Consider the following 24,677-nt stretch of genomic DNA (forward strand, 5'->3'; position numbering starts at 1 on the left):
GGGGGAGTGAAAATGAAAAGCCTAGCTAGGGCTTATGTGTGGTGGCCGGGAATCGATCAACAAATCGAAGACCTAACTAAGAGCTGCTTAGGATGCCAGAAGGTCCAAAATGCACCACCACATGCCCCTCTACACCCATGGGAGTGGCCCTCCTCTCCATGGCAACGGGTGCACATTGATTTCGCTGGTCCATTCATGGACTCAATGTTCTTAATAGCAGTGGATGCTCGTTCAAAGTGGCCTGAGGTGATAAAGATGTCTTCAACCACTACAGAGAAAACGATTGCAGTCCTACAGACCATATTTGCCAGAAACAGGTTGCCAGAGCAGATCTGCTCTGATAGTGGACCACAGTTTGTGTCCGATGAGTTCCAAAAATTCATGAAAAGGAATGGGGTAAGGCATTAAACATCCGCCCCGTATCATCCAGCCACTAATGGATTGGCTGAGAGGATCGTACAAACCTTTAAGAAGGCGATAAAGGCCATGTGCGACGAGGAAATTCCACTACAGCATAAGATGGACAATTTCTTATTAGCCTACCGAAACGCGACACATGCAGTTACCAACCAGACCCCGGCCATGATGTTCTTTAACCGAAGGTTGAGATCTCGTCTGGACTTGCTCAGACCAAATGTGCGAAGAAATGTTGAGGACAAACAATTCCAGCACATCAACGAGAAGCCGACAAGGAGCTTCAATGTAGGGCAACCAGTCTTGGCCCGGGACTATCGAACAGAGAAGTGGCAACCCGGAACGATATGTACAAGGCAGGGGCCATTAATGTACACAGTGGATGTCGGGGAGAACATTGTGAGACGCCACGTCGATCAGATCTTAGCATCACAGGAATGCATCAACCCCATGTCTCGAGTACCTGGGGATGAACCCGACATCTACTTCAGACCCAGTAGCAGTGGAACCCGATGAACTACCCAATGAAAGGGGGTCAGAATCGCCTCTGCACCAAGAACAAGAACCTCCGGAAAGGCGCTATCCCGAAAGGGTCAGGAAGCCGCCCCAAAGACTGAATCTATAAATGGACTTTTTGTTATTGAATGTACATGTAAAAATGTAATTGTTATTTGAATATTAAGGGGGTATTATTAATCTAAAAAGGGAGGAATTGTAGTGTATGTGCTTTAAGTCAGAACTACTTTTTACAGCTCCTGTATACTGTAGTACCGGCAGTGACCACACCGGTATATAAGCTGTGCGCATGCCTCTGTAACCCAGTCTAGAGATTACCCTCCTCCAGTAAAGACCTGTTATTTGTTTATGTACAGCATCCGTGTAATTATTTATCCACTGAATCACGGATCTAACAAGAACCACTATTACTTCCCATAGGTTCGTTCCACAATGTAACAAACTATACAGAGGCAACACAATTATGACAAAGGTCAATACAATACATCCACGAGTGAAACTTGGTTTTCTTGTAATAGATACTTTTCTAAAAGTGTTCTGACTTTGTACTGTCATAAGCTTCAAAAGAAAGTTAACACTTTTAGAATAATCTCCCAAAAAATAAAATACACCAGCTCATCCTTACAACAGTGTTGATTTTGCCATTTTCAGTTGTCATACTGTCTCGATGGTGTAAATGTGCAAAGGGTTTGGCTGCTCCCCAGGACTCCAGGTATCTGGTCATACGGACAGAAGCTCTCATCTTGGCTCCATCTGCAGTGTGTCGATGTCTGTAATGGTGCTGAGGGCTACGTCTCTCCACCTGTAAATTTAAAAACAAAGATGCTAAAAATCAGTACTTTCTAAAGGTCACATGACCAAGATATTCTACATCTTGCATTAATTCACATTAAAAAATACACATTATTAGAATAAAAAGTTAAAGTGATCCCTTAGGATCACACCCACCTTAAAGAAATCTCGCTACCAGCACTCTTTCTCAAAATCACACTGTTACAAACAATAATGAATAACTTTCACCTCTTTTTTCTGTCCTTTCATCGATGTCATTAGTCAGCTTTGTTTACATAAAAAAGATTTAAGAACATATACAAGGATAGATTCTGCAAGTCCTTGCACGTAGGGAGGCTTTGAAAAATCTACCCAATAGTGATGACATCATGGGAAGAACAATTCCGTAAAAGTCTGACCATGCAAGGGAGCCAATTATAATCTGTAGGTACAGTCAATATTAAACTAATGTGCATCAGCAATTTTGGTCATTTCAATTAACTCGGCTCCCTGCTTCTCAAATTCAACAGCGTGCATTTTCCAATTGGTTACACCTGATTAACAGGTATAAGTGGGTGTAACCAATTTGACAAATAGTTAGAGACACCCATTTTAGACCTCAGTGAAATCTCCAGTCAGATTTTATGCTGCTGCCAGAAGCATTATCACTTAATAGTAGGCCTCACTTTGGTATGTCCACAATACTGGGACAACAGGCTCCTCAACAGCCAGCAAATGGGGGTGGGAGTGTTGTGTCACTGCATCACTTGGCCACAGACATGGGGCACTATTTTGGTTAAAGGGTGAAAACAGGCGCTAAATGGGTGCTGTGCTAATAAGAAACACCTGCCCAAAAGACTGGATTTAGCATGCAATATTCAGGCTAATTGATGATTATCATGATTTGAACGTGCCTACAGGCGCTAACCAGAAACCTGCAGTTTTAGCACTCAAGTGCTGATTAGATGCAATTTTCATGGAGCAGTATATGTGGGCTCTTCGCGCCCATTTCCACTGAAGGTGTGGAGTGCTCTGGCTGGCACACAGTAGTACATTGCAGGATGCCGCAGGGACCGAGGGAGAGAACGCACAGGTTTTCGGATGTGGCACTGGAGGTCCTGGTGAAGGAGGTCCAGGGGAGGAGGGATGTCCTGTATCTGCAGGAGGGAAGGACGCCACCTTGCCCTCCTGTCCCTCTCTCCTACAGCAGCTGATGCTGCTCTGCCTGGCCTCATGTCCTCCTCTCTTTCCTCATCTTAAACTTAAATAAAGCCAATTACATAGGTATGAGGGATGAGTTGGCTAATGTAGATTGGGAACTTAGATTAAAAGGTATGATGGTAGATAAGCAGTGGCAAACATTTAAAGAAATATTCCAAAATTCTCAACTAATATACATTTCATTGAGAAATAAAAATTCCATGGGAAAAGTGAACAATCCGTGGCAAACAAAGAAATTAAGGATATTTTTATATTAAAAGAAGAGGCTTATAATGTTGCGAAAAATAGCAGTAGCCTGAGGATTGGGAGAGCTTTAGAAACCAGCAAAGGATGGCCAAAAAATTCATAAAAAGGGAGAAAATAGAATGAGAGTTGTGGTAAACCACTGTTGTTAGTATTGTTGTTCACTGTTAGTACTGTTGTTCACTCTTGCATATTGTTGTACTTGTCTGTGCATGCCTCAGCTGACTCCGCCCCTGGCTCCACCCTCATGGCTGGGTATAAAGGTTGCTGCTCAGAAGCCTCCAGCCCTTTTGGATACCAGGCAACCACAAGAGGCATGCTCTGTTCTTTGGTAATAAAAGCCTGTTTATTACTTTCTCAATCTCCAGTCTTTTGTAGCAATTGATAGTGCATCAATTTTATTACCAAAGTTAAATGTTGGCTGCGGATGCTGATCAACCGATGGCGCAAAACGCTGAGCAGCAGGCGCTGCTGTGAGCCCTCAGACCAACATGCCTGGACCTAGACCCCCAAGAAGCGGGTTCGTCGACTAAATTCGCACAATGGCTGCGTTGCTTTGAGGCGTATCTGGAAGCCTCGACCGTGACTCTTGATGAAAATAAACTGAAAATCCTGGCCTCGAAGGTGAGCCACCAAGTCTATACTTTAATCCAAGATGCGACGACCTACGCGGCGGCTATCGACCTACTGAAAGGGCAGTATGCACGCCCGGTTAACACGGTCTATGCCAGGCACCTTTTAAGATCTCGCAGACAGCAGCCCGGGGAATCGGTGGAAGCCTTCCTACGGGCACTGCGGGTACTCGGACGCGGCTGCGACTGCAAGGAAGTATCGGCCGCGGCACATGCGGAGGGATTGATACGAGACGCTTTCGTTGCGGGTCTAAGGTCCGACTACTCCCGGCAGAGGCTGCTGGAGAAGGGTGAAATAGACCTGACAAAGGCAGTGTCCCTCGCGCTCTCGCTCGACGCGGCCCACAGAAATATGGACGCTTTCTCCCCTCATCGCCCCGCGCCGTGGACGCCGCAATCTTGGGCCATGGGACCGCCACCTCCGACTGCTGCAGCGATGTCCAAGGCACAAAAATGCTATTTTTGTGGCCAAGCTAAACACCCTAGAGCACGCTGCCCCGCGAAGAATGCTACCTGCTCCGGCTGCGGGAAGAAAGGTCACTACGTTAGCGCCTGCAAAGGGAAGACCGCTAACGCCAGCAGCGCTGCGTGCGAACCGTGGGCGCAGCCATCTTGTCTGCCATCTTGGGCTCCCCCAGCCGCGTGGGGATCGGGACCGTGGGCGCCGCCATTTTGTCCGCCATCTTGGACGCCTCCGACTTCAACCACGGGGGAGCCGGACTCAACCACCGCCTCATCTGACGACCACATCGACTCGCTCGACCATACGCTGGCCTCCGTGACGCTGGACCAATCTCTCCCTCATCAACTGTCCAGGTCCATGATGGATATTACGGTAAACGGCCGCGCCACTACCTGCCTTTTTGACAGCGGGAGCACGGAGAGCTTTATCCACCCCGACACGGTGCGCAGTTACTCTCTCCCGGTCCTGCCGACGCGCCATCGGATCTCTTTGGCTTCCAAAGCCCAGTCAGCGGACGTCGGTGGCTACTGTGTAGTGACCCTTTCAGTAAGGGGCACAGAATACAAAAATTTTAAACTTCTGGTCCTGCCCCATCTCTGCGCTGCCGTTCTACTGGGGTTGGATTTTCAGTGCCACCTTAAGAGTGTCACATTAGCGTATGACGGACCCCTCCCCCCACTCACAGTCTGCAGCCAGCAGCTTTTAAATCGCCCGCCGTGCACCATTTGCAGCCTCTCCACCCTTAAAGTTCCCCCCCCCTCCTTGTTCGCTAACCTCACCCGCGACTGTAAGCCCATCGCTACCAAAAGCAGGCGTTACAGTGTTGGGGATAGGAGCTTCATTAAATCCGAGGTAGCGAGACTCCTGAAGGAAGGGATTATTGAAAGTAGCACCAGCCCATGGCGAGCACAAGTGGTGGTAGTGAAGACTGGCGAAAAACAGCGCCTAGTTATTGACTACAGCCAGACGATCAATCGCTACACCCAACTAGATGCATACCCACTCCCCCGCATATCTGACATGGTCAATCAGATAGCACAATACCGGGTGTTCTCGACGATTGATCTGAAGTCGGCATACCACCAGCTCCCCATCAGGGCTGAGGACCGCCAGTACACAGCTTTTGAAGCTGACGGTCGGCTCTATCACTTTCTCAGAGTTCCCTTCGGCGTCACCAACGGAGTTTCTGTCTTCCAACGGGAGATGGACCGGATGGTTGACCAGAACGCGCTCCAGGCCACTTTCCCATATCTAGACAACGTCACCATCTGCGGCCACGACCAGCAGGACCACGACGTTAATCTAGAGAAATTCCTCCGGACGGCCCAGCGGCTGAATCTCACATACAACAAAGACAAATGTATGTTTCGTACTACGCGCCTCGCTATTCTTGGCTGCGTAGTGGAGAACGGAGTCATCGGCCCAGACCCCGATAGAATGCGCCCCCTTATGGAGCTCCCCCTCCCCCACTGCCAGAAAGCACTGAAGAGATGCCTGGGGTTTTTCTCTTACTATGCTCAGTGGGTGCCCAACTATGCGGATAAAGCCCGACCCCTCATCAAGTCCGCCTCCTTCCCCCTGACAGCAGAGGCCTCCTGATAGACTTCAGTACACGAATTTTTAGTGCACTTCACCCCGCCGGACTCAATTCTAAACAAGGGGTGAATGTGGTAAACCACTGTTGTTAGTATTGTTGTTCACTGTTAGTACTGTTGTTCACTCTTGCATATTGTTGTACTTGTCTGTGCATGCCTCAGCTGACTCCGCCCCTGGCTCCACCCTCATGGCTGGGTATAAAGGTCGCTGCTCAGAAGCCTCCAGCCCTTTTGGATACCAGGCAACCACAAGAGGCATGCTCTGTTCTTTGGTAATAAAAGCCTGTTTATTACTTTCTCAATCTCCAGTCTTTTGTAGCAATTGATAGTGCATCAAGAGTAAACTAGCAAGAAATATAAAAATAGATTGTAAGAGCTTCTACAAGTATGTAAAAAGGAAGAGACTAGCAAAAGTAATCATTGGTCCATTAGATGCTGAAACAAGAGAAATTATAATGGAGAATAAGGAAATGGCTGAGACTTTAAACAAATATTTTGTATCTGTCTTCACAGTAGAAGACACAAAAAGCATACCAAAAATAGTGGGGAACCAAGGGCGAATGAGATTTGAGGAACTTAAAGTAATTAAGTTGAGTAGAGAAAAAGTACTTGAGACACTAATGGGACTAAAAGCTGACAAATCCCCTGGACCTGATGGCCTACATCCTAGGGTTCGAAAAGAGCTGGCTGCAGAGATAATGGATTCATTGGTTGTGATCTTCCAAAATTCCCTAGTTTCTAGAATGGTCCCAGCAGATTGGAAAGTATCAAATGTAACCGCGCTATTTGAAAATGGAGGGAGAGAGAAAACAGGGAACTACAGGTGAGTTAGCCTGGCATCAGTCGTCAGGCAAATGCTGGAATCCATTATTAAAGAAGATCATAATATGATTAGGCAGAGTCAACATGGTTTTATGAAAGGGAAATTGTGTTTAGCCAATGTGTTAGAGTTTTTGAGGATGTAACTAGCAGGGTATATAAAGGGGAACCAATTGATGTGGTATATTTGGATTTCCAAAAGACATTCGATAAGGCAATATATTAGCATGGATAGAGGATTGGTTAATGGACAGAAAACAGAGAGTAGGGATAAATGGGTCATTTTCAGATTGGCAGGCTGTAACTAGTGGGGTGCCGCAAGGATCAGTGCTTGGGTTTCAGCTATTTACAATCTATATTAATGACTCACATGAAGGGGCCGAGTGTAATGTATCCAAGTTTGCTGACGATACAAAGCTAGGTGGGAAAGTAAGCTGTGAGGAGGACACAAAGAGCCTGCAAAAGGATATACAGGAAACTTTGGTTTATCCAGAGGTTATATGTCCGGAATACTCGATCTAACGGCAAAAATCAGGAGCCATTTTCTATATGTTTTTTCAGTTCTCGTTGCTTTTTTTTTCCCAGTCAAGCACTGCAAGGTCTGTAGCTATAGCAACAGCTTCAGCTACAGATGCTTGCAGCTGCAGCCGATTGTTTTGAAGCTGTTGCTAAGCAACAGGGTTTGTTGATTCACACGGAGCTTCTCAGTTCTGTATGTTTAAACATTAACTCTGGTATGTCCGGCACTTTTGATGTTACGGCACCAGCTCGGTCCCATCAGTGCCGGATATCAGAAAGTTTCCTGTAGATAGGTTAAGTGAGTGGGCAATAAGGTGGCAGATGGAGTATAATGTGGGGGAATGTGAGGTTATTCACTTTGGTAGGAAGAATAGAAAAACAGAATGTTTTTTAAATGGTGAGAAACTATTAAATGTTGGTGTTCAGAGAGATTTAGGTTTCCTCATATAGGAAACACATAGGGGGAGAAATTCGGTTGTTAGCGCCACCGATTAATGCCTAAAGAGGCCGAGAAGTGGGGTGCTAGCCAATTTCCGGGCGGGCGCAAGGCGCCTAGTGCCTCGCCCCATATTGAGCATGCATTTAGCGCTGGCGCCAAATCTTAGCACCCGCTCATGGGCGCAGGCTGATTATGATGTCATTTGAGTGTGCAACGCCTTTTGGGCGCCCCGGACTGGAAATTCAGTGGCGCCCCCCTCCGTAGCACCTGGCGCTAATAGTGACAGCTTACCTGGACCTTACCAAGTCACTCTCGGGCTGGAGGAGCGTTATTTAAAGGGGACTGGTGTGGTTTAAAAGCGACAGCCATTTTTGGAGCACAACTTCCTCGAGAGCTACAAAGAGTTGCTGAGCTGCACACTGAGAGCCATTTGACCACTGAGCCAGCGCAGGCAGACGATCTTCAGCTTTCTGACCATCACCTTGCTGTTGGTGAGCCTTGACAATGGGGAACCTTCCTGTGGGCACTTATTATGGGGGCTGCATTGGAGGGGAATGTCCTGCTGCTGAATCATCTGGAAAGGGCACTGAGACGCTGGGAGAGGGGGGCGGGCATGGCCAGATGGAGGAGGGCCAACAGACATCACCACAGCAGACCTTACGCTGGCAGGGTTTTCCGACAGCAGTTTTCCTACATGAACATGCCGGAGGAGCAGTGTGTCAGAAGGCTGCGATTTAGAAAGGAGGTGGTGACTGAGCTGTGCCAGCTGCTTCAGCCAGATCTGCAGCCTCAGATAAGGTGCAGGACATCTCTGTCGGTGGCTGAGAAGATGCCTGCTGGCCTGAACTTCTACGCGAGCAGCTCTTCTCAGGCTGCGCGTCAGAGGCTGATCAGAAGTAGCTTCTAGGCCCCTCTCACGGAATGCTTGCTGCCATTCCAAGAACAGGAATGGAACCGGTCTGATACCCCCAAGCCAATGAAGGGCAAGATGCATGTAAATAGCAGGCATGGCCATTGTAAATGAAGAAAGTGTTTCATTAAACAAAATGTGGTTCCTTCAAACATGAGAAAGCTATGGCAACAGAAAGCAAAACTAATACACTGACACATAACTGCCTCTCACACCCGGGAGACTGTCCAAAACATAAATCACATTCCGACCATCTTCCTTGGCCTTGATTCCACTGCGCCAACCAAAGCATCCAATGCTCCATCAGTGAGGCGTTCCGCCCTCTGCCTCACCCTTTCCATGTCTTGCTAGGCTGGTGCGCCACAGGTAGGCTCCCACCACTTTGAAGGCCTACAAGGCAGTGAGTGTGTCTGGTGATGCCAATTGACCTGCCCCTTTAAGAGCTGGCCGGTGCCACTGTGTCTCAGGGAACATGATTATTGACAGCATCCTCGCTGTGCCCCGCCGCCGCGAAATTGGGTTGCGCCGCCGGGTTAGCGCCTTAAGAGTAGCGTGCAGCGCCTGATTTAGCGCCGCAATCACCTTTAGGGGGCGCCGCAACCCAATATTGCGCCAGGTGGCACTAAATCGCAACTGGCGCTAGGCTTTGCGCTTCGCCAGAACTAGCGCCCCAAACGGGGCTTTACCCAATTTCTCCCCCATAGAGTTAGCATGCAGGTACAGCAAGAAATTGGGAAGGCAAATGACATTTTGGCCTTTGTTGCAAGGAGGTTGGAGTACAAGAGTAAGGAAGTATTGCTACAATTGTACAGGGCTTTGGTGAGGTCACATCTGGAGTAATGTGCACAGTTTTGGTCTCCTTATCTGAGGAAGGATATATTTGCTTTAGAGGCAGTGCAACGAAGGCTCACTAGATTGATCTCTGGGATGAGAGGGTTGTCCTATGAGGAGAGATTGAGTAGACTGGGCCTATATTCTCTGGAGTTTAGAAAAGTGAGAGGTATGATGTGCCTCAATGAATCCGAGACTCGACGTTAACGGAGCAAAGCAAGGCTTTTATTAACTCAGAAAGTAATACACATTGGAGAAGTGTCTCTCATCCAGAGATCTGTTGTACTGCTGTGAGACACGCTGGGGCTTGCTTAAGTAGGGGCCAGGTATGGGCGGAGCCCTACACACAGTACAATACAGGTAAGGAAATGAAACTGAAACTAAACTAAACACAGGGAATACAGTGCCTGATGAATGGCATATTTCATCACAAGGTAATCTCATTGAAATATATAAGATTCTGAGGGGGATGACAGGGTAGATGCCGAGAGGTTGTTTCCCCTGGCTGGAGAGTCTAGAACTGGGCAGCACAGTCTCAGGGTAAGGGGTTGGCCATTTAAGACTGAGATAAGGAGGAATTTCTTCACTCAGAGGGTTGTGAATCTTTGGAATTCTTTACCCCAAAGGACTGTGGATGCTGAATGGTTGAGTATATTCAAGGCTGAGATAGATAGATTTCTGGACTCTAAGGGAATCAAGGGGCTATGGGAATCAGGCGGGAAAGTGGAGTTGAGGTCGAAGATCAGCCATGATCTTATTCAGTGGTGGAGCAGGCTCGAGGGGCCTTATGGCCTCCTCCTGCTCTTAATTCTTATGTTCATTCAGACTAAGGGGGTCATCTAGCAAGGTTCCCATGACCAAGAAGTCCCCTTCTCCTGGTGACTCCTATAAGGTGGAGTAGCACAACACTTACTCTTTTTAGGTAAAGTCCTCAGAGAATTTCCGGAATAAATGTTGTTAAGTGTTAGTGAAGTCTTGACAAAGTGTCTCAGAAAGTCTTTCGATGTGTTTCAAAGGTCCTCTTCACAGCTCCAGCAGCAATGATCATTGAATGGTATTATCCCTTTAAGTGGTGAGTATCCCTTTAAGTAGCGCTTGAAATCAACATCAACGCTATGTTTACTCCCAAACAGCTGGTCGCTGTTAGGAGAGGGCGTTAGTTGAAGCGCTAGCCACCAAAATACCGTGCAGCCTCTTAATGAGCGCTAGCAGGCATTTTAAGTGGCAATCAGCCCCTTAACGAGCCTCCGGGCAGCCGTTCCTAGCGCTGGCTTCAACTCCTTTAGCAAGATGGCATCTTACACTAAATGTGGCCTAAACCAGCGTTTCAGTTTAAGACCCCATCTTGGCCACCTCTTTACCTCTTTAGTGCCTGAAGTATTCACTGAAAATCGCCCCCAGCCCAGGTTTCTTACCTCAACATTTATTGTGCTAAACACTAGGTTTTATGGTGAGTTGTGTTGTGCACCGTGCAGTCTGTAAGGAGCTCCTGGTAACTGCTGCCCACCTATTGAGAACGCAAACTTATGCTTGTCAGTTGCTGAACAACTAATCAGTGACGATTTGCCTGGGAGGGGACAGTAAGCATTGTCTCTTTGAGGCTAAAGTGATTCCAAGATGACACGTCTGTAATGGAAGTTTGAAGTGAGTCATCCCTCTGTGGCTGACTCAGTAATCTGATAGCTGAAACAGGGAGGTCTGGAGTACTCCAATCAGCATGCTGCACTAGTGAAACACGGAGGGTTAGACCTGTCACTGGGGACTGCGACCCTTTTACTCAGTTTCCAGATGACCAATGCCTTACAGGTAGGTGGTCCTAACTGGACAAGCAATGGAAAGCTTACCAGTGCTCTGTACTGGTAAGCTGCATAATATTAACTAGTTCAATTGCAGCAGTACTTCTGCAAACACTAAGGGGGTGAAATTGGATTGGGCCCAAAAACGGGCACGGGGACCTGCCCGCGCCCTTTCAAAGTGGTGGAGGATGCATGCAGATTTGGTGCTGCCTATTCATTTACATGATTAGAGCGCTGAGCTCAGCGCTAAATGTGCTGCTGGTTGGCTCAGTGCTCAAGAGGGGGTCAATATGAATCGCAAACAGAGCGGAAGCTGAGAATTTGGTGATAGTAGGAATTCGGTTTGCAAGAGTAAGGTGGTTTTTCACGTCCAACTCAAAATTAGGAGTGGAGGCACAGGACCCGAGGATTCTAAGTTAAGTATGTAATATTTAGTTTATTTGTATTTGGTAGCTCACTGGTCTTTGTTAAGCTTGAGTAAATAATCTCGTCTTTGGGTAGTTTGCTTTGAGGAGCAAATACAAAAATTGCATGTAGTTTAGACATGGTTAACAGCAATTATATAAATCACCTTGTATCTAAGTAGTTTATTTTAAGTTTCCAATTAGTATGGAGGGACAGCTATGACCCGTAGCCTGCAATTCCTGCGTTATATGGGAACTTCAGAACGGTTCATATGTCTCGGTGACCCAGGTTTGCTCGAACTCACGCTGAGAGTTTCTGAGCTTGAGGGGCAGCTGGGTTCACTGCAGGGCATACGGGTGGCTGAGTGTGTCCTGGATCGCAAGTTTCAGGTGGCAGTCACCCCACAGCCAGACAGAGATCAGAATAGCAAGTGGGTGGCCACCCGCAAGGGTAGGAAGAGGCAGGCAATGCAGGAATCCTCTGGGAGTGTGGCACTCTCAAACCGATATTCAGCATTGAATACCGGTGAGGGTGATGATACCTGAAATGAGTGCAGTCCTGAGCCTGGTACTAGGAGGCAAAGGACTGCACAGGGGGCTACAGCAAAGTGCAGGAATGCAGTAGTAATTGGAGATTCAATAGTCAAGGGGACAGACAGGCAGTTCTGCTACCGTTGACGTGATACCCATTGCCTCCCTGGTGCCACGGTAATGGACATCACGGAGATGGTGCAGAACATTCTGTGGGGGGAAGGGGAAGAGCCAGAAGTCATGGTCCAGGTCAGAACCAACAACACAGGGAGGAAGAGGGCTGAGGTCCTGCAGTCAGAGTTTAAGGAGCCAGAGAGTAAGTTAAAAAGCAGGACCTTAAAGATATTAATCTCTGGATTACTCCCAGTGCCACGCGATAGCGAGAGCAGAAGTAGAAAGATATGGCAGGTTAATGCGTGGCTAGAGACACGGTGCAGGAGAGAGGGCTTCAGATTCTTGGGACATTGGGATCAGTTCTGTGGCAGGAGGGACCGGTTCAAGATGGAAGGGCTGCACCTGAACAGAGTTGGGACCAATATCCTTGTGGACAGGTTAACTAGTGCTGTGGGGGAGGGTTTAAACTAATTCACTAGTATTAAAAAGTATAAACAAGGTGCACAGCAGACTGAGAGAGACAGTTATAGTTAGAAATAATACAGAATTGGGTGGGATCATAGAAAATATGAAGAGGTCTAAGTTAGGTTTGCAATGCAGGTGTGCAAATGCACAAAGTGTGGTTAATAAGGTTGGTGAGATTCAGGTGCAAATAGCCATGTGGGAATACGATGTAGTGGCGATAACTGAGAACTGGCTCAAAAAAGGAGAGGATTGGATGCTTAATATTCCTGGGTACGAGATATTCAGGAAAGACGGAAGGAAAAAATGGAGGAGGGTTGCAGTTTTGATTTAGGAAATTATTGGAGTGCTAGAAAGAGAGAATGTCCTTGAGGGATAAAAGACAGAATCTATTTGGTTGGAATTGAGAAACAATAAAGGAGCTATTACGCTACTTGGTGTATTTTATAGACCACCAAATAGTAGGAAGGAGATAGAGGAGCATGTTTCCAAAGAAATTACTATAGAGTAGTGATAATGGGAGCCTTTAACTACCCCAATATTTAATGGGGCAGGGCTTGGGTTAAGGGCACTGAAGAGGAGGAATTTCTGAATTGTGTTCAGGAGAACTTTCTTGATCAGTATATTTCCTGGCCAATGAGGAAGGAGGCATTGCTGGATCTAGTCCTGGGGAATGAAATGGGTCAAGTGGAGAATGTCACAGTTGGAGAGCATCTCGGGAATAGTGATCATAGTATTGTAAGGTTTAGATTAGTTATGGAGAAGGACAAAGAGCAATCTAGAATAAAAATAGGAGGGCTAATTTGAGCAAATTGAGGAGGGATCTGGCTCGGGTAAATTGGCGCCAAAGACTGGCAGGCAAAAATGTAAAAAGGCCTAGAAATTGGATAAGGCCCGAAAACGGGTGGTGTCACAGCCTACGCTACTTGCCTGTGCCTCTTCTAAGTGGTGCAGGCAGCACGCAGATTTCGTGCTGCCTGCTCACTAACATCATTTGAGCGCTGATCTCAGCGCTAAACAGGCTGACAGTAATTAAAGTGGATAAGTCAGCCGGTCTGGATGGGATGCATCCTGGGTTACTGTGGGAAGTGAGGGTAGAAATTGCAGAGCTGCTGGCCATAATCTTCTAATCCTCCTTAGATACAAGGGTGGTGCTAATGGACTGGAGGATTGCAAATGTTCCACCCTTGTTCAAAAAAGAGAAGGATAAACCTGGCAATTGCAGGCCAGTCAGTTTAATGTCGGTGGTCGGGAAGCTTTTAGAAACAATAACCCGGGAGAAAATTAACAGCCACTTGGACAAGCGTGGATTAATAAAGGAGAGCCAGCACGAATTTGTTAAGGGTAAATCATGTTTGACTAACTTTTTGATGAGGCAACAGAGAGGGCGGATGAGGGCAGTGCAGTTGATGTTGTGCATATGGACTTTCAAAAGGCGTTTGATAAAGTACCACTTACTAGGCTTGTTAGCAAAATTGAAGTCCATGGGATAAAATAGGCAGTAGCAGCATGGATATAAAATTGGCTAAGGGATAGAAAATAGAGAGTTGTGGTGAATGGCTGTTTTTCGACTGGAGGGAGGTAAACAGTGGAGTTCCTCAAGGTTCAGTACTAGGACCACTGCTGTTTTTGATATACATTAATGACTTGGACTTGGGGGTACAGGGCACAATTTCAAAATTTGCAGATGACACGGAACTTGGAAGTGTAGTAATAGACTTCAAGAAGACACTGACAGGCTGGTGGAATGGGTGGACACATGGCAGATGAAACTCAATGCAGAGAATTTGAGGTGATACATTTCGATAGGAAGAATGAGGAGAGACCATACACACTAAATGGTACAATTTTAAAGGCGTGCAAGAACAAAGAGACCTGGGGGTGCTTGTGCATAAATCTTTGAAGGCGGCAGGACAGGATATCAAAGCAGTTAATAAAGCATATGGGATCCTGGGCTTTACAAATAGAGTACAAAAGCCAGGAATTTATGCTAAACCAAAATAAAACACTAGTTCAGCCCCAGCTGGAGTATTGTTTCCAATTCTGGACAGCACACTTTAGGAAGGACATGATGGCTTTAGAGAGGGTACAGAAGAGATATACTAGAGTGGTTCCAGGGATGAGGGAATGCAGTTATGCAGATAGACTGGAGAAGCTGAGATTGTTCGCCTTGGAGCAAAGAAGGTTAAGAGATTTGATAAAGGTGTTAAAAATCATAAAGGATTTGGATAGAGTAAATAAAGAGAAACTGTTTCCAATGGCTGAAGGGTCGATACCGAGAGAGCACAGATTTAAGGTGATTGGCAAAAGAACCGGCAGTGACATGAGGAAACACTTTTTTACGCAACAAGTGGTTAGGATTTGGAATGCACTGTCTGATGTGGTGGTGGATACAGGGTCAATAGTAGCCTTCAAAAGGAAATTGGATAAATACTTGAAGGAGAAAAAACTGCAGGGATATAGGGAAAGAGCTGGGGAGTGGGACTAACTGGATTGCTCTTCAAAAGAGTCGGTGTAAACTCGATGGGCTGAATGACCTCATCAGTGCTGTACTATTTTATGATTCTATCTCCTTGTGATACTCCAGCACAAGGGGGCTTGCAAGTAGAGCCCCCATGACTGGGAGCAAGTGCTCTAAGCAGAATCCTTGAATTCAGAAGCAAGGACTTCTCCACTTGCAGCACCAATCCCTGTCACCTCACCAACTTAAAATAACTGTAGAAATCTCCAAACATTTGCACAAACTTACATAGAACCAGTAGAAATCAAAAAGCATGTCACCTGCAAGTTGTTGATGACCCATTTAAATACCATGGGTGGGGGTTCTCTCGTGCAGCTGAACTCACATTCTGCTGTATGTGATTTGGAGAGGCTGTGCAGTCGAGCGGCGACTTGCAAAATAGCAGGTTGTGCGTCAAATCAGCGTGGCACGCTGATTGACGTCACGATCTGAGTCATTAACATTCTACTGGCGAATGCGGGCAACGGCCGCGCTACCAACCTGCCCAAAATGGTGGCTGCTGCGGCCCGTGCCAGAAGTGGGTGGAAATGAGGCGTCTGCCATTTTATTAACAGCTGGTGCTAAAGTACAGAATTTTGCGGCCTTATCCTTGCATCAAAGCTCTCTGGACTTAGTTAAGTGGGGTATGTCTCTATGGGAGAGAGAGTGCACTCTCTATATTGGGAAAACACAAATTCCAAATTATAGATTTCGCAGTTGCTTGGATTGTCGACTCTAATACATGGTGATGGGCTTCCATGTGTGTCAGACAAAGCACTTTAAAAAATTTATTTTTGAGACAAAGGAGTAGAATGCATAATAATATACAATGAAAACCTCTAGAAAGAAAAATAAAGTACAAACTAATCTGCAATTATTAAATGTACCTGATTAAAATATTTTAAAATTAAACTGATTCCCATGGTACAAATGTAAATTCAAAATTGCATGACTATAATTTTTTCAAGGACAGGGTACATTTGAAAAGATAATGCATTGTGCAGCTACATCTAGAATCAGAGGATCCAATGAATAAATAATAAAGCTTATTCCTATTCTTCTGAGTCATTCATTCCCCCAGGCATATTTTCTTATCAAACCAACTTTCCTATTTAAATGGAATGCAACCTCTCTCAGCATCCCAAGTAATCTTTGTGTGTTCCAGGGAACTTGCTGTAATTGCCCATTAGTTCCGCACTATAAATGGCTGAAAAAATTAGGGCTGGTGCATTGAGGAGTAAGTTTTTAATGGCATGATAAGTGATAATTACTGTTGAACAACCTCTCTGGCCCTGAAAAATTAATTTTCCCTTAATCCCATCTGTATGTCCCAATCTTTATTTCGCTTTCTGTACATCATTTAAATCTAATTATTATTTCCTGCTTTATACTTCCTGGTTTGGACTTTGCGTGTCTCAGTGAGGATTCTTCAACCTGATTGGTTGAAGAGCCTCGCTGTGGCTTCACTGCTCACACATGCCACAAATCCCCTGTAGAGGGTGCTGCACTGGAAAGGACGCTGGATTAGAAGAAATCTCCGCTGACAAGCCCGCAAAAAGTCTGTGGGCAGCGAGGTGATTGGTGAGCGTCGTTCCTTCCTCACTGAGAGCAAACTCCGGGCCAATGATTGTTTCCTTTTTCACTAAAAAAGAACCAATTTTCCATGCACTCTGTTCACTGCTCAGCAAGCTATTACTTCTCAAATAACTGCTGCTGATTATTAACATCTAATTTTAGACTTCCATTAAAATGTTTCAAACCCAAATAATGTTGTTCTAAAACTGACTGACTATGAAATGTACAACTGTACTAAATAGAGCAAATAGACTGAAAATACACTTCACAAACCTCAATTCTCAAAATATTATTTGAAGCATACTGTCTTGTAGAAATCAAGGTATGTGGCTAGAGTGGTGACGTTGGACAGCCATGTTATGCTCCTATTGCTATTTAATGAGAAAGGAGATGAAAGTGTTGTGATGCTAGGGGGTGATTTTGCCAATGGGGGCACATTGGAGGCGGGACTGCTGCTTGTCGGGTTTTAGTCCTGCCTCCATCGACTTGTGGCCATCCCACGCTATTTTCCCTTGATTGACCTTGTTAAGCCCGCCCAGCGGGCTTAGCAGGCCAATTAAGGGGAAGCCGGTTACAGAGAACGTCAGCAAAATTTTTGACAGATGAATTGTTATCGTTTGACAGCTTGTATTCAAGACTCATCAAACTTCTTTTGTGAGCAGAAATCAGATGGCTATTGCATCGGAGAATGCAGCAGCCATCTGTCATGTCTGCCGGTGAGATGCGAGAGTCTCCGCATCCCCAACTGTTGAAGCCTGCAGGAAGAAACAAAGGTAAGTAAACATTTTCTATCACTTTTCACTCACCTCACATACTTACCTCTCCACACTTGCACCCATCACTTACTTCCACAGCGCACTTTTGCACCCCGCAGACCCCCGCAGACCCACTGCTCGCCTCGGTGACCTGGCGAGGTTTCCTGAATTCAGGAAGCCCACGCCTCTGGTGGAAAAATGAGGATAATCCTCTTAACTGCCTGTTAACTACCTGTTAACAGGCAGTTAAGTGGTTGTAATCCCTTTCCTGCCTCCAGGAGATGGGACCCGGCATGGGAAGATGGCACGGAGGCGGGTTGCTGGCGGGATGGGTACCAGCCCCAGATTCTGCCATTTTCCTGGCATACTTACCTCGCCAGGTCACCGAGGCGAGCAGTGGGTCTGCGGGGGTCGGAGGGGTGCAAAAGTGCGCTGTGGAAGTAAGTGATGGGTGCAAGTGTGGAGAGGTAAGTACCAGCCCCAGATTCTGCCATTTTCCTCTAAATCCGCCTCCCCAGGGCTGGCAAAATCCAGCCCTGCTCTCTGCATCACCTGTTTAATACATTTGTGGCCAACACATTGATACTGCAGGTGATCCATATGGAAGGAGGCAGGGGCATAAATTTAACGGTGGTGGTGGCGACTATCTACCACTGGCAGAGCTGTCCTAATGCAAGAGGTGGTTGCATGTATCCTTACAGTTACTAACAGAGCTATGCAACTAGCCTCCTGCCGACCCAGGGCCTTTGGAGGCAGTCGTCCTCAGTCATTGCTTGGCAAGTGTCCCAGGGCCTGCAGATATGGTTGGCGGCATAACAGGAGGTATAGGAAGTCTAATTTTGGTAACTGGTCTCCTTGATTTGCCCTTTTTCACCTTGTACCACTTCAACTTTAAAAGCATTCCTTATCATTATTATAAATTGTGCTGCAAACTGGCACAGCACTCTAGCATGTATTAGATGGTTTGCCAATCCCTGAGGCGGAGTGAACATTTGTATTTTCATGCCCACTGTTCCTTTGCTAGATTCCTGTTCTGCTGAACTTTCGTAAATGCTTCAAGACTGACAGACTTGTAATTATATAGTGCCTTTCATGACCTTGGATGTCCCAAACGCTTTACAACCAATGAAGTACAGCCAGTGTAGTCACTGTTGTAATGTAGGAAACATGGCAGCCGATTTGCACAGAGCAAGGACCCACAAACTGAAATGAGATAAATGACCAGATAATCTGTTTTTAGTGATGTTGGTTGAGGGAGAACACCCCTGCTCTTTTTCCAATAGTGCAGAGGGATCTTTTACGTCCACCTGCGAGGGCAGACAGGGCCTCGGTTTAATGTCTGATCCAGAAGACCGCACCTCTGACAGTGCAGCACTTCCTCAGTACTGCACTGGATTGTCTGCCCAGATATTGTGCTCAAGCCTCTGGAGTGGAACTTTAACCCACAACCTTCTGACTCAGAGGTGAGAGTTCTACCACTGAGCCACAGGCTGTAATTCAATTACAATTCAGCTGTTTTTGTTCATACATAAACTTTCTGAACATCTCTGGATACAAAAAAAACTGCAAAAAACAAAAGCCAAAAATGAGAAAAAAAGGACAGAAAAATAACATTTTTTAAACCAGAAATTAAAAGCCATTTAAAAAACATTGGCCCGGATTTTCCGGGGCCTATGTGCATACGTGGTCATAAATGCCCCACGAGTTCTGGGTTTCCGTGTGATGCACATTCGCGAAAACCCCAAAGTTTCAGCTTGACAGATCGTACGAATCCGATGGAAATGGACATTTGCTGCCGGAGATTAGCCCAACTCCTGCCCAGCGAATGCCCATGAAACTCTTATGCCTGATAAAAGCAGGCATAAGGCCTTCTTTTACCAGCGTAAGGGTTTAAATAAATATTAAAATAAAATTTTTAAAATCAATTAAACATTCAAAAACTTTTAAAATGAGTTTAGGTTATTTTTGGCCCCTTGAAAAATATATACATTTATTTTTCAAAAAACTAAATATTTGTTTTAAATGTTTAATTAAATTGTATTCTAATAAATTTTTAAGCGCGATGATTTATTTTTATTTAAGTGCAGTGAAAATGTGTTTTTTAGGGGATTCCTATTATGCTTATGGGGATTTTGTACATAAATAGAGGCCCAGGACTGCAAGAGTCCAAAGATACAGAGGCACCAGGTAGGTGTGTAGGATCGGAGGCATTCGACCACTGGAAGCCTCTGACCACAATTTCCAGCCCATTAATAATGACACTGTTTGTTTAAGAGTTCCTTTATGTATTTGTTTTTTCTAGGCTTTAAACAAAAACAATTGAATTGTAATTGAAACAGTTACAAAAGTTCAGCAGAACAGGAAAATTGCAAAAGAAATGAAAATTACTTTTTTCTGTAACTAAATTTAAGTCAAGAGTCTTTTAGGTGAATAAATATTATAAATGTACCCAACAGGCTGAATTTTTGGCTGCCAATGAAAGAAAGAAAGAAAGACTTGTGCCTTTCATGACCACCAGACGTCCCAAAGCACTTTACAGCCAATGAAGTACTTGTTAAAGTGTAGTCACTGTTTTTAATGTAGGAAACACGGTAGCCAATTTGCACACAGCAAGCTCCCACAAACAGCAATGTGATAATGACCAGATACTTTGGGGTAGATTTTCCCGAACCTGTCAGGAAGAAGGCGGGACTTCCCCTTTCGGGTTTTTCACCCGCCTAGCCTACTTCGCCGTCCGGCCAATCTGCGCAATTTTCCCTTGATTGACCTTGTTGAGCCCGCCCAGCGGGCTCAGCAGGCCAATTAAGGGCCACCCGGCAACAGGTGACGTCACAGACTGCAATTTCATCTGTCAAGAGTTCTTGACAGATGAAATATCAGTGTTTCACAGCTGTTTGAAGCTGTGAAACACTGACACTCTGAGTTCTAACATGAGTCCTTCTGCACAGACTCAGTTAGAACTGTCACCGGCACTCAAAGTTGAAGGCTGTCACTTTTCATCGCAGCTGTTCAGCTTTCAGTTCCGGCTGAGTGATGCGCTCCCGACGGCTACAGGAAGAAAGGCTGTTAAGGTAAGTACAAGTAAGTAAAAGTTCTTTACACACTTTAGACACACCAAACACACTTACCTTTACACTCATGCACCCATCACTCACCTGAGCACCGACATCGCGAACCCTCCAACTCCTTCAACCCGACGGCCCACCTGCTCTAACCTGGCGTGGTTTGGAGCTGTCGGGAAACCCACACGAAACCCCTCAAAATAGGGATTAGGCTAAAAACTGCCTGTTAACTACCTGTTAACAGGCAGTTAATTTGCACTAATCCCTTCCCGCCTGGTTTCGGCGGGTCCCAGTGCGGGGCGGGTACCCGCCGCCCCTGAAACTTACGTGGGGCGGGGTTTTGGGCAGGATGGTGTCAGGACCCCCAAATTGGGGATTTCCCCCCCCCCCCCCCCACACGCCTGAAACCCCGCCTGACGGCTCCACGAAAATCTAGCCCTTTGTTTTTGTTATACATAGAAACATAGAAGATAGGAGCAGGAGTAGGCCATTCGGCCCTTCGAGCCTGCTCCGCCATTCAACATTATGTTGATTGAGGGATCAATATTGGCCAGGACACTGGGAATAACCCCCCTGCTCTTCTTCGAAATAGTGTTGTGGGATCTTTTACATCCACCTGAGAGAACAGAAGGGACCTCGGTTTAACATCTCATCCGAATGACGGCACCTCCGACAGTCCAGCACTCCCTCAGTACTGCACTGGAGTGTCAGCCTAGATTTTTATGCTCAAGCTTCTGGAGTGAGACACACATTGCCAGAGATTGGTGGTCGCGTGTCGTCCAAGTCCACTGTTTGAACACAGCCAATTTAAAGAATTATACCATAAAGAGGAGAGGAGGATAACCAATTAACACTTACCTTTGGGTTAATCACTAAGTGGGTCCTGATGTTGTGCACCTTCAGATAGGGGTCTCTGATATGCCCATTACCATCTTCCACTTTATAAGCTCCATTCAAATTCTCCAGTGTGACAGAAGTGATATGCACGCGACTAGCAGGGTCAAAAATAAGATAAAGTTGAACAATATAAGAGTAAGATTGCATAGTACTATGGAAAGTAAATGTGAACAATCAAAGACTTAAAAAATGGCTGTGAGGTAGTTCAAACTTAGCTTCTCAACATACACGGATTACAGCCATTAATCTTTGTAAACCAGTGTTCATTGCCCCAATCACCCATGTAAAGAATGCCACGAAACTAAATGGTAATGAAGATATTAAGCAGACAAAGCTCAAGTTCTGCAGTTTATAATCAGAAAATTATTGAACTATTACTGATAGCTGAGGCCTGGAAGTTATAGATCCTGAGGAATGAGAAAGAAGGAAAGAATGGGCAATCTTGTCATTTGTCCTGGTAAATGTTGACTGACAGTCTATAGCATATTCTGACTTTTTAAATGCAGATGTAACCCTTAAGCTTCCACTCTTCTCTCTCCTGTGAGTTCAGTTGATAGCACTCTCAGCTAAGTCAGAAGGTTATATGTTCAAGTTCCACTGCAGGGCTTGAGTATATAATCTAGGCTGACACTTCAGTGCAGCACTGAGAAAATGCTGGAGATGAGATGTAAAACTGAGGGCATGTCTAAAAGATCCCATGGCACCATTCAAAAAAGAGCAGTGGAGGTCTCCCTGTGTCCTGGCCAACATCCCTTAGTAAAAACAAATAAACTGGTCAATTATCTCATTGCTATTTGCGAAGCCTTGGTGTCCAAATTGACTGCCACGTTTGCCTCTAAACCAACAGTGACTACATTTCAAAAGTAGTTCACTGGCTTTGAAGCACTTTGGGACATTAAAATTAAATATAAATGCAAGTTCTTTCTTTCTATCTCTACTGTCAGCAGATGTTATACTCTGCACAGTTTGAGAAACACTGAAATTGTAGATGAGTATGTTACTGCATATTGAACACAAATAGGCCATTTGTTCCAATGGGCCTGCTTTATCATTTTACCATGACAGCTCTAACATTTTATTCCCGATTCTACATTTTTTTAGGTGTGGAGATGCCGGAGTTGGACTGGGGTGGACAAATGTAAGAAGTCACACAACACCAGGTTATAGTCCAACAGCTTTATTTGAAATCACAAGCTTTCAGAGCGCTGCTCCTTCTTCAGGTGAAGTGGAGAAGGAGCAGCGCTCCGAAAGCTTGTGATTTCAAATAAAGCTGTTGGACTATAACCTGGTGTTGTGTGACTTCTTACATTTTTTTAGATGCCCCAATACCCATGTTTCTCAAGTAAATATCTACCTCCCTTTTAAACACTTCAATTGATTCAGCATTTATGGCCTTCATGACCTTTTGTGCTAGGATTTGTTCTCTAAAACTAATTTTTAGCTAGCTTAGTTGAACTTTTATGAGAAATACATAAGTAAAGCCTAAAAGCATAAGTTCTATTAACTGTATCTGCTATTATTCCACCTACTTGTTTAATCCATCTATTTTATTTTTCAGTTTGCAGCTCCCTTCTTTACAATTCACCATGGAGTGATTCCATGATCCTGTGTTTCAAGAGGGAAGCCGTGTTCAATGGGAGCAAAGTTGGAAAGAAAGAAAAGACTTGCATTTACATAGCCTTTCATGGCCACCAGATGTCCCAAAGCGCTTAACAGCCAATTAAGTACTTTTTGAAGTGTAGTCACTGATGTAATGTAGGAAACACAGCAGCACAGCAAGTTCCCACAAACAGTTATGTGATATTGACCAGATAATCTGTTTTAGTGATGTTGATTGAGGGATAAATATTGGCCAGGACACCGGGGATAACTCCCCTGCTCTTCTTCGAAATAGTGCCATAGGATCTTTTATGTTCACCTGATAGGGCAGACAGGGCCTTGGTTTAACATCTCATCTGAAAGACGGCACCTCCAACAGTACAACACTCCCTCTGTACTGCACTGGAGTATCAGCCTGGATTTTTGGGCTCAAGTCTCTGGAATAGGACTTAAACCCACAACCTTCTGACTGAGAGGCAAGGGTGCTACCAACTGAGCCACAGCTGATACAGAGATAAGGGTACAACATTACCTCCAATTTCCTGACCCATACTGCCGTTCAGCACAGTTCCCTACTGAAAGCATGGGATCACCCATTATATTTCCTAGCTTGGTAACATCTGCAGTTTTGGCTATAATCTTATCTATTTCCAAATCTTGGTCATTTATAGACAGAAGGATAAGTGAGCACTGATTCCTGGAGAACACCCGTGCTTGCTTTTATCCCACATTTTGGCATCATACGTCCTATCAATTTTCTATCCATGCCATGAGGCTGCCTCCAATTTCATGTCCTTCAGTTTTAACTCACATTCATTTATGAGAAATTATCAAATTATCTTCTGAGATCCATGCATACAAAATACATTGATCCTCCGTTATTCACCAACTCAGTGACTCTCTCAAAGAATTCTATTAGCTTTGTTAGACATAAGCGCTTTTCCACAAAATCATGCTGACTCTCCCTAATCATCTTATATTTATTGATGTGTTAACTTACTGTCCCTGATTATAGATTCTTGTAATTTTTGCACTTCTGAAATTAAACTCACTGCCTGAAATTACTTGGTTTGTCCGTTCCTTCTTTTTTGAACAATGGAGTATTTAAGCCTTATGGTACTATCTCTAAATCTAGGAAGCTTGGAAGATTATGGGGTGAACTTCCTCGGGACTTCTCCCCCTCCGCTGCCATAACTTTAGCAGAAACCCCATATACACGAGTAAATGGGGCCGCTGCTGATTCCCGCTGAAATTACGGCAGCAGAGAGGAAGAATCCTGAGGAAATTCACCCACTCCAATTACCTTGCCTATTTTTTTAAATTCGCTTATGGGATCTGGGCGTCGCTGGCAAGGCTAGCATTTATTGCCTATCCCTAATTGCCCTCAAGAAGGTGGTGGTGAGCCGCCTTCTTGAACCGCTGCAGTCTGTGAAGGCACTCCCACAGAGCTGTTAGGTAGGGAGTTCCAGGATTTTGAACCAGCGACAATGAAGGATCGGTGATATATTTCCAAGTCAGGATGGTGTGTGACTTGGAGGGGAACTTGGAGGTGGTGGTGTTCCCATGCGCCTGCTGCCCTTGTTCTTCGAGGTGGAAGAGGTCGCGGGTT

General features: G+C 45.4%; 1 protein-coding gene across 5 annotated transcripts in view; it reads right to left on the reverse strand.

Annotated features, from left to right (window-relative positions):
* adcy2b (adenylate cyclase 2b (brain)) overlaps positions 1 to 24,677 on the reverse strand; it is a 779,528-nt gene that overhangs the window by 235,640 nt on the left and 519,211 nt on the right. For all 5 annotated transcript variants that reach the window (XM_085988701.1, XM_085988702.1, XM_085988703.1 and 2 more), the window contains 2 exons: positions 21,431 to 21,563; positions 1,556 to 1,732 (listed from right to left, as the gene is read on the reverse strand). In XM_085988701.1, the coding sequence (XP_085844827.1) occupies positions 1,556 to 1,732; positions 21,431 to 21,563 (310 nt within the window). The remainder of the gene's footprint in view (positions 1 to 1,555; positions 1,733 to 21,430; positions 21,564 to 24,677) is intronic.

This window comes from Somniosus microcephalus, chromosome 5, assembly GCF_052327205.1.
Source record: "Somniosus microcephalus isolate GS21.2 chromosome 5, FLI_Smic_1.0, whole genome shotgun sequence".
Taxonomy (NCBI): domain Eukaryota; kingdom Metazoa; phylum Chordata; class Chondrichthyes; order Squaliformes; family Somniosidae; genus Somniosus; species Somniosus microcephalus.